This window comes from Solea senegalensis, linkage group LG5 (assembly GCF_019176455.1).
Source record: "Solea senegalensis isolate Sse05_10M linkage group LG5, IFAPA_SoseM_1, whole genome shotgun sequence".
Classification (NCBI taxonomy): domain Eukaryota; kingdom Metazoa; phylum Chordata; class Actinopteri; order Pleuronectiformes; family Soleidae; genus Solea; species Solea senegalensis.
The window spans coordinates 20,032,144-20,042,755 of NC_058025.1; the positions used below are offsets into that span (position 1 = coordinate 20,032,144).

The window sequence follows — 10,612 nt, forward strand, 5'->3', positions numbered from 1 at the left end:
ATCAAATCTAAGAAACAAACATTAACTTCATACTTTTATACATGCACGCAGTTACAAAAAGCTCAAACTGTTCTCATGCATGTTTTATAATTCTGCTTTGTGTTGCTGAGACATTACATTACTTAAGTTCAACAAATGCCTCCAGTCCACCTAAAGTAATGTCTTTTTCAACACAGTATTTTATGAAAATATAACATAATTATACGCTACTAAAAGAGAAAAAAGACATAACCATTACTCATGTGAATTTATCAACCCATTCCCCTCTTTACATTATGTCCTTAAACGTGTCATTTAAACCAGTGATGTAATGTAACTAATATGTGAGAATGCATATTATACTAAAGTTACTGTACATCTTTTCTGTCATTAGACAATCTTTTCCAACAGGTGACTGAAATTTGTTTGGCTCCCACACCAAAGTTAATAGAAAAACAAGCAATTTTACATCATTGCACTCAGGAGTCGTTGATCAGCTGCTACCTCTACACAGTAACAAAGTATTTGTACTTCATTACTTGACACCTCTGGTTTTATGATGAGGTACTTTGATGAGGTAAGTGTGGTTTCCCAGTATTCCATATACCTCTGATCGTATTTTAACCATATTATCAATGACTGGACAGCAGTGCCACTACAGACACTTTCAATTGAAAAACAATGTCGAACACAGAATCATATAGAATCAAACAAAGCATTTCATTGTGCAAGTTGTCACTGTCAGAGGTGTATAATATACCAGTGAAAATGGTGAAAATCACTTGAGTAAAAGTCTTAAAGTTGCCCACATTAAATGCACTCATGTTTCAAAAGTGTCTTGTGAAAAAATATACTCAAGTATAAAAAGTACAAGTAAAGTACAAAGTGTTTCTATAGTAAGCATAAAAAGAAGCAAAACAACCAAAAATGGTTCACAAACGGTTGGATGGAGAGTTCTTAAACGCTTTTATCTCGTGGCACTTTGGGCACAAGAGGCACTTCATTCTGTGTGTTTTAGGATTTTCCCCCATCCCAAGGTAACCAAACATTGTTGCCAGGTATGACCACGGGTGACTGTCGTCTTCTACCAAAGGAGATGCTGTCAGTGTGGTAACATGTGACGTGTCTTCCTCATCAACGTTAACTGTGTATGTAGCCATGTTGATCTCCGCCGCCCCACACGTCCCACCCTTACCTCTAATCTTCATGAGTACCATACGTTCTTCTCGTCCTCTCTGACACGCCCATTCCAGATAATCCCAGATTAATTATATTTCTATTTTAATTTGCAATGGGTAACTAGGTCAAAGTAACGGAGTAAAAATATATTTTTTAATATTTAAATGTAGTAGAGTAAAAGTAAAAGTCCTGATTAATAATAAAAAAAAACTCAAGTAAAATACAGATCCTCAAAAAAACTACTTAAATAGTGTAACAAAGTACATCTACTTCATCACTATCCACCTCTGGTCACAGTGCATGATCTCAGATCTGCTCAGTCCCATTCCGTGATGTCACTGCCACTGCTGTCATCAAGGTTACCAGATGTGTACTCCTTACTGCTGACCTTTGACCTGACTGCTCGCTTCCTGTTGATGGAAACCAAAAGAAGCTGAAGCCTGTCATCACATTATTTATCACAGTTTGAATAAATCTCTGCTCACCTGCGATAAAAGAAGTTTGGGCGACTCTTGGAGGTGAGACAGTCATCTGTCTGCTTCTCCTGCACCGAGAGATGTGGCAAAGGAGAGATGGGCGGAGATTGAGAGACAGGGATATACACAGATGAGAGACAGACAAAAGGATGCATCTATCTATCCCACCCACTCCACACACATCCAACACCTTGTTGCAGGGAGCCTGTGGAACTGCCAGTCAGCTACCCGCAAGACTGAGTTCATCTCTGGCTTTGCTACTGAGCAATGTCTGGACTTCCTTGCTCTCACTGAGACTTGGGTAACACCCTCCAACACAGCCACCCCTGCGGCTCTCTCCTCCGCCCACTCCTTCTCCCACACACCCAGATCCACTGGAAGAGGTGGCGGGACAGGTCTGCTTATCAACCCCAACTGGACTTTCACTCTTTACCCACTGCCACACTTCTCTTCACAGTCGTTTGAATTTCATGCTGTAACTATAACTCACCCAGTAAAACTCATCATTGTTGTCATCTACCGTCCACCAGGCCCATTGGGACACTTCTTGGAGGAACGAGATGTCCTCCTCTCAAACATCCCAGAAAATGGTCCACCACTTCCAGTAAGAGAAGTCATCCGATCTACTTCTTCTTCTTTCCTCTCTTTCTCTCTCAACTCTCCTTCTCCACCAAACTTACAGAGCCGGCAACCACCTTGACCTCATCTTCACCAGAAACTGCTCCACCTCCGACCTCAAGGTAACCCCACTTCATGTCTCTGATCATTTCTTCATTTCCTACTCTCTCCCACTCTCCCAATCTGATGATCTCATCTCATCAGATATTGCACTTCTCCGTCGTAACATTCGCTCTCTCTCTCTCTCCCTCCTCTTTCTCCTCAACTGTTCTATCAGCACTTCCTTCAGCTGACTCCTTCTCCCTCATGCATCCCAACTCTGCCACAGACACCTTCCTCTCTACTCTGTCCTCCTCTCTTGACTCTCTTTGTCCTCTTACTTCCCGGCGGGTTCGTAAGTCCTCCCCAGCCCGTGGTTGTCGGACTCAGTGCGTGCTGAGAGAGCCACGATACGGGCAGCAGAAAGAAAATGGAGGAAATCAAAACACCCTGATGACCTGCTTTCCTATCACTCTCTTCTCTCCACCTTCACTGCCTCTATCTCTGCAGCCAAACAATCTTTCTATCAGACTAAAATTCAATCCTCTTTCTCTAACCCCAAAAAACTTTTCTCTATCTTCTCTAACCTCCTTGATCCCCCCCCTCCTTCCTCCCTTCTACCAATTCACTTTGTCAACTACTTCACAAAAAAGGTAGATGACATTCGCTCTTCTTTCTCAACCCCACCTCCTGATCTCACCACTCTACCAACCACAAATTCAGCTCCTTCTCTATCCTCTTTCTCCCCTCTATCTCAGGATCAAGTTCTTTCCCTAATAACCTCTGCCCGCCCCACCTCCTGCCCCCTTGACCCTATCCCCTCTCACCTTCTTCAGTCAATTGCTTCTGATCTTCTTCCTTTCCTCACCCACCTCATTAACACATCTCTATCATCTGGTTGCTTTCCGGACTCTCTTAAAGAGGCCAGAGTGACCCCCCTCCTTAAAAAACCCACCCTTGACCCGTCTGAAGTAAATAACTACAGACCTGTCTCTCTTCTTCCTTTTCTCTCCAAAACTCTGGAGCGTGCTATCTTTAATCAACTCTCATCCTACCTTCACCGGAACAACCTTCTTGATCCTCTTCAGTCTGGTTTTAAAGCAGGTCACTCGACCGAAACTGCACTTCTTGCTGTCACTGAGCAACTCCACACTGCCAGGGCTGCCTCTCTCTCCTCTGTGCTCATCCTCTTGGACCTTTCTGCAGCGTTTGACACAGTTAACCACCAGATCCTTACTTCCTCCCTTCAAGAACTAGGTGTCTCAGGCTCTGCACTTACCCTACTCTCGTCCTATCTTCAAAACCGAACATGCAGAGTAACCTGGAGAGGATCCGTGTCGGAACCCTGTCCTCTAGCTACTGGGGTCCCTCAGGGTCCTGTCTTGGGCCCTCTCCTCTTCTCTCTATACACCAACTCTCTTGGTTCGGTTATTCGCTCTCATGGTTTTTCCTATCACAGCTACGCCGATGACACCCAACTCATTCTCTCTTTTCCCAGCTCCGACACACAGGTAGCAGTACGGATCTCCTCTTGTCTGACTGACATCTCTCAGTGGATGTCTGACCATCACCTGAAACTCAATCTCGACAAGACTGAGTTTCTTTTTCTCCCAGGAAAGGGCTCTCCCACCACAGATCTGACCATCACCCTTGACAACTCTGTGGTAGCTCCTTCTCATACCGCAAGGAACCTGGGTGTGACACTTGATGACCATCTCTCCCTCACTGCCAACATTGCTGCAACAGCTCGATCTTGCAGATACATGTTGCACAACATCTGAAGGATAAGGCCTCTTCTAACCCAGAAGGCAGCACAGGTTCTGGTCCAGGCTCTTGTCATCTCACGCTTGGATTACTGCAACTCCCTCCTGGCTGGTCTCCCTGCGTGTGCCATACGACCTCTGCAACTCATCCAGGATGCAGCAGCTCGACTGGTCTTCAACTTACCAAAATTCTCCCACACTACACCGCTCCTCCACTCCCTTCACTGGCTTCCTGTAGCTGCTCGCAACCGCTTCAAGACTCTAGTGCTTGCGTTCCATGCTACAAACGGATCCAGTCCAGCCTACATCCAGGACATGATCAAAACCTACACCCCAGCCCGCCCACTCCGCTCTGCATCGGCAAACCGGCTCGCTGCCCCCCCACTGAGAGGATCGCAGAGGCACTCGCAGAACTCGAGACTGTTCACTGTCCTCGCTCCCAAATGGTGGAACGATCTCCCCATCGACATCCGGACAGCTGAAAGCCTCCACATCTTCCGCCGTGGACTAAAAACACATTTCTTCCGACTCTACCTCGACTAAGACGACAAAAAAAACAAAAAACTTGTACATCGCACTTATGACTAGCACTTCATAGTTTGATCTACTTGAAGCTCTTACTTACTTCTAGCTCTTATTTGTACCCTATGTTTAAATGCACTTTTGTAAGTCGCTTTGGATAAAAGCGTCTGCTAAATGACATGTAATGTAATGTAAAAAGAACCCTCAGGTACATTACCCATGATGCAGCAGGGCTGGCCTTTTGTTCAGACCCAGTAGCCCCTCCTATAGGCATGATGGGCTGCTGCAATGGTGCTATTTCCTCATTCTCCCCTGATGTCTCACTGCTTCCTGATCACAGAGACACGTGGTTTAATTCAACAGCAGGTCACTTTTAATCAGGCAGCTGGTCAAATGACACGAGTCTGACCTTTTACAGTGTTCTCAGGAGGCTCCTCCTCTTCCTCACTGCTCACACTTCTCTCCCACTAACAGAGACATGATTCATGATTATACGCTGGTTATACATTATAACTAATACTGTACAGGATCCACACACATACAATTCCATATACAGTACATACACACACACACACTCATACAATTCCATATACAGTATATATACATACATACACACACACTCATACAATTCCATATAAGTATATATACATACATACACACACACATACAATTCCATATAAGTATATATACATACATAAATACATACACACACTCATACAATTCCATATAAGTACAGTATATACACACACACACACACACACACACTCGTACAAAGGGCATAAACATGTGTATCTATGTGTCTGAACCACCCTCATTCTGCTTCTCCTCACCTGGTGGGTGTTGCAGGTGAGTTTGCGGAAGCGTGTTCTGAGCTGTAGCTCCTCCCCCTGTGACTTTAGCAGGCGGAGCTCCAGCCTATCAGACTGCTCAGTGAGCTGTCTGACCTGCTCCCTGTAGTGATCCTTGTCCTGCAGATGTAGCCGTGCCTCCTCCTGGTGCACCGCCCGTGACGCCAGAGCCTGAAATGACCAGAGACACAGACTGTAAACATCATCATCATCATCATCCGTAGAGCTGTACAAAGCAGTTTTCATGTGTGATCTTCAGAAAAAGTACACAATTCTCTGGACATTGTGTGTTCACATTTGACTACTCGACATCAGATGTGGCGCGTGGCTTTGGCATACTGGAGGCCACACAGTCACCACTTCACAGTGAACTATCCAGAGTTTGTCCTGCTGTGTTCCCACTCAGACATTATACACACATTAGACTAGGTGGCTCAAGTCCTGAAAAATATTTGGAGTGTCATTTTTATACATTTTTGTTCGAAGCCATCTGCACAATTATAGGAAAATGGACATTAAATGTGTTCAAGTTGCCTCGAAAGTCAGAACGAGGAATAAAGTCACACCCAAGTTTAGTGTGTTCCTATAGAACGTCATGTGTCAGATACTCAGGGATTAATGTGAATGTAAGAGCTAAATAAGAGCTAGGTTCACCAACTGGCAAGCTATTTGATAAACAAATTGTATAGTATTTCCTACATAAACAATAGAATAGCATAGCATAACTGTATATTATATACAGAGTTAAACTGGACACATTTAATTTCCCAAAATGGAAAGGTTTGAAGGTTTGAGGGTCATTTGAGGGTCAGTCAATCAGACTGAGCTCCGTAAGAAGTGAATGGTGGGGTTTCATACCCTCCTCCTCCTCCTCCTCACCTTGTCTCTCTCTTTGATCACCTCCTCCAGCTGTTTGAGGGTTTGTTTGTTCCGTTGACGGTACATCCTGACGTCACTCTTCAGCTGAGTACAGCACAGTTCCAGCTCTTCTTTCTCCTCCTGACTCTGAAAGCAAACACACCCAATGTCACCACGAATCAGAAATCATCTTAGAAACATTTTTTAAAAGATGTGAGACGTGTGGAGATTTAGTTGAGCCTCACAAGAAGAGACATAAGGCTTTGAGAAATATTTGTATAGTTTCGATAAAAGAAAGCAAGGTGCAATGAACGTTTTATTTGATTAAGATGAGCTGGAAAATACCTTTTATTTATCAAGCAAACTCTCATTTTAAAATAAGCACATGCTGCAAATGTACTTGTTTTGAGCTGACTTTGCCATGTGCGCAAGGGACCAGCCCTAGACACTCACATCTATGCCCTCTATGCCTAGAACAAGCTTGCTACCAGTAGACAAACACAGAAAAGGGTATTTAGCCATTTAACCAAATGATTCCCTAATAAAGTCTGTGCCTGTTTATGTCTACACTATATGTTCTCCACTTAATCTCCCCACTGTAGGACAAATTATGGATTATTTTACCTTATCTTTTCCAATAGGGAAAGGAAGAAAACTCAGTGTTTTACATGTGGGACATGTGAGTTATGATCTACTGCTGCCTCCATCAGTAAGTCCAAGTGTATTATTTTGTCTTAGCCCTTTAAAGTTTCATTTTGGTCCTCTCAAAACCACAAATACAAGAACACACACACACACCTTGGACCTCTGCTCCTCTGCTCGGTGGAGATCTCTTCTCAGTCTGAACACTGTAGCAAGGACGTTCAAGTGACGGAAAGGAACCCCAGGCCTTTCTTGATTTTTCTCCTCCTTCTCCTCCTGTTTTTTCTCCTCTCTTCTCTCCTCTGGCTTTTCCTCCTTCTGCTCCTCCAGTTTGTTGGGATGAAAAAAGGTCTCTGTGGGTACAGTCAGACTCCTGCTCTAAAAACACACATTTGAACATGTCAGTTGATACATTTTAGAGACAATGGCCCTCATTTATCAAAGAATATACAGCAGGAAACTGCAGTTATGGTCAAGTCCATTAGAGTAGTAGGTAAAACAGGTTATACCTGTGACATTAATTAGGGTTCCACTCCAAGTTTAAGAGAGCCAGTGTTGTGCTATTGTTTAAGTGTAAGGGTATTTTCTGGATGTGTTCCAATTGTCCTTTATCTATCTATCTATCTATCTATCTATCTATCTATCTATCTATCTATCTATCTACACAGTTTCTGTAATGTGGTGAGAACAGAAACCTGACTTAAAATTTAAAATTTAAGATCGATCATCCAGTATTCTCTTTTTAAGCATAGCGGCAGCTACTTTTAGGGATTTAGGAAACGAGCCTGATTGAAGTAAGCTATTTATTATTTATTAATAAAGTCCAAGAGGAAATGAATTTGGCTTGTAATTGGACTTGTGTGTGTTCACTACTGCTGTATAATAATGATGGGTTAAATGTAGAGGTCAAATTCACTATCACTAATTGGTGTGTGTGCAAAAAATAACCAACTCTAATTCAAATCAGTTTGGACAGATTCCCAACAGTCATAGACATAAACAAATCTGTTTTTCCTTGTGTACCCAGCGGCAGGAATTTAATCAATGACGGCTAGTGTCATTATCTCAGACTCGTAAGTGGCACACACAGAAAGGTCAGCGCTGAGGATGTGTCAATACCTCTGACAACCACACTTCAAAAACCCTGAACTATTACTTAAAAGCCCATACCTCCTGCTGTGGTCTCAGTGTTCGTCGTCTCAGCAGTCGAGTCTGGCTCTCAGCTCGCTGCACAGTGTGTTTGAGGCATTCCACCTACAAACAAACACAGATGTCAGAGGTCAAATCCACTCTCTGCGTATCAGGGGTCAGAGGTCAACTCACCTCTATCTGCAGGTCTCTGTTGGCCAGCAGGGCGTTGCTCTTCTCTTGGTTCAGGGTATTGATTTCAGCCATCAGACTGTAGTTGTGATTTCTAAGCTGCTTCACCTCCTCGCTCAGTCGCTCCCGCTCCTCCCGGAGCTTCTGCACACGCTCAGTCAATTTCCTTTTCTCATGGTCCCTCAGCTGCTGCTGCTGAGACCATGCCTCCTGCAGGCCGAAATAGCACAACTCACCAAAACATGACAATTTGTACCACAAAGTATAAGTAAAAATCTTTATGTCTATCGTAACTTGCTATACCAACCTGTTCCTTAGCAACAGAACAGGCCTGTTGACGACGTTTTCTCTCATTTTGTAATGCCCTCTGCAAGCGACTGAGCTCTGACATCAAGAATTGAGTGAGACCAGATTCTCCTGCAGTGTCTGAACATTCACAGTGACATCATAGCACATGAAATATGAGCAGTAAAACTGCAGTCACTCAATATATAATCAATTTTGAGGCAGACAGGACAGACAGGGAGACAAAAGGACAGACAGGGAGACAGACCAATGAGAATGCTGAAGGTCTTGTTAGGCTCCTTCCCTGTGATTCGACTGTACAACTGAGGATAATCCAACTCCAGACTCTCCAGGAAGGCCGTGTAACCTTTGACCCCTGTCCTCTGCAGGATGTCTAGCAGGGCTCCTGTAAAAGTCAAAGGTAACAGCACAGTTCAGGAGTCAGACCGTCAGAAGACACTTTCACATGGAAAAGATCTGAAATGGGAACAGCTACAATTGGCATTTACTCAGTCACATGATTCTCCTACAGATGTTTTTATCTGCTCCAATTCTGATAACCGGTTATGTAAACATGACACCTAAATTAACAAAGCAATCTATTACTTTATTTTTGCAGTGATGAGTGGGACTGCAACATAACAAATACCACGTTTCTTACCAACTTTCCTCCTCCTGATGACCAGAGTGGGGTCGTTGAAGAGCTGCTCCTCATCCTCAGCGCTGATCACCTGACAGCACGCCCCACAAAACAACAAAGAAGGAAAAATACGTGCAGCAGAAAGAGACTGATCATAGACGATCCACAAATGGATTTGGGGGGTGCATCTGTAGCAGCAGGAGGAGAGGTGTTACCTGACACTGCCGCAGGTAGGGAGTGATTCTTGAAGGTTCGATGGTTTTGATGAGCAGCATCCTGTAATCATCCAACTGCAGCCAGCACAGGTCATCCTCACATACTCCGTCCATACTGAGTACTCGGAGTTCACGCACAGACACACACTCACACAACAAACACACAATACACACTTCTACACATTCCTGTTACCTGCTGCTGTCTGACACACCTGTCTGTCTGTCTGTTATCTCTGTCTGTGTCAGTGCTTCTGTGTTCTCTGAGGAGAAAGTCATTCCTTTCACTTCTTGTTTTCAGCTCAGTCTCCACCCTCTCTGACTGGCACTGACATGGTTTATAAACCCGTTATGAAACATTGCTACAGGACATTTCACAGCTGAATTTGAAGAGGTCAATTATCTCGCAAGTCTGAGACCGTGGACTACTCCATTTCTCTTTAAGAGGAGTGTACTGGTAAGAGAATGCTTTTACGTCGTGGTATTACTGCATTTACAATCCTTTTTCTGTCAGGTAATTAGTCAACTGGCGAGAAACAGGAAGAAGTTAAAAAATGAGAGAAGTAAGAAGAGGAAGGACAAATGTTGTGTATTTTGAAAGTTTCCGATGAAGGTGAATTGAAACCAATTTTCAAAACAATGAGTCAGACCAAAAGGACAATTTCAAAGACACTAGGAGGAAGACATAAGCTTTCTCAGATTCCTCACAGTCCAGTATCCTCATGGCCCAGGTATAGTCACAATGCCACCTAGTGGTGACAAGCAATGATATGTAACATGTGAAAAGATGACCCCTATGTAGAAGAGTTTTCATTCAACTGTGTTCCTGTGGTAGCAGCTAAATATCAAGTTATAACTCCACCATGGCTCTTGATGCGTTAGTAGCTTCTGTGTATTTGTTTCTGGTTAAAATGAGATGCAACATAGTGACTTGTGGGTGAAGTAACCAATAATGCTGAATTGGCAACTGGATTACCGCCAACTGTCTTTTGCAACTTCTTGACATCATTGTCACCTATATGTGCAGTGTTAACTAAGAGAAACCTGAGAATGATGATTCCAAGTAAAAGGATAATAGAGAATCACAAGCTCATCAGAGTAAATGCATGTGAAGGGTGTGTCCGCTCGGGCCAAGGTACTGAAAGTATCAAGTGATGTACTACTAAAATGTCTTCTATTGACTGGTGTGCTCTAATATTCCTGTGTCTGTTCCCTCTTTGAGGACATCAAT

The 10,612-nt window shown here is 43.6% G+C and overlaps 1 protein-coding gene across 2 annotated transcripts; it reads right to left on the reverse strand.

The window, feature by feature from the left end:
- Window positions 1-8: 8 nt before the first annotated feature.
- On the reverse strand, window positions 9-9,850 carry card9 (caspase recruitment domain family, member 9). Of its 2 annotated transcripts, XM_044025663.1 has the most exons (13): window positions 9,385-9,848; window positions 9,191-9,260; window positions 8,798-8,935; window positions 8,552-8,670; window positions 8,248-8,454; window positions 8,095-8,178; window positions 7,081-7,302; window positions 6,304-6,429; window positions 5,407-5,595; window positions 4,986-5,043; window positions 4,794-4,906; window positions 1,644-1,702; window positions 9-1,568 (listed from the first exon to the last, which is right to left on the reverse strand). In XM_044025663.1, the coding sequence occupies exons 1-13, from the start codon at window positions 9,496-9,498 to the stop codon at window positions 1,475-1,477; spliced, it is 1,593 nt and encodes a 530-aa protein (XP_043881598.1). In that variant the 5' UTR covers window positions 9,499-9,848; the 3' UTR covers window positions 9-1,474. The 2 variants fall into 2 exon arrangements, with proteins under 2 accessions (XP_043881598.1, XP_043881599.1); XM_044025664.1 differs by lacking the exons at window positions 9-1,568; window positions 1,644-1,702 and having other exon boundaries at window positions 4,813-4,902; window positions 9,385-9,850.
- Between the last annotated feature and the right edge of the window lie 762 nt (window positions 9,851-10,612).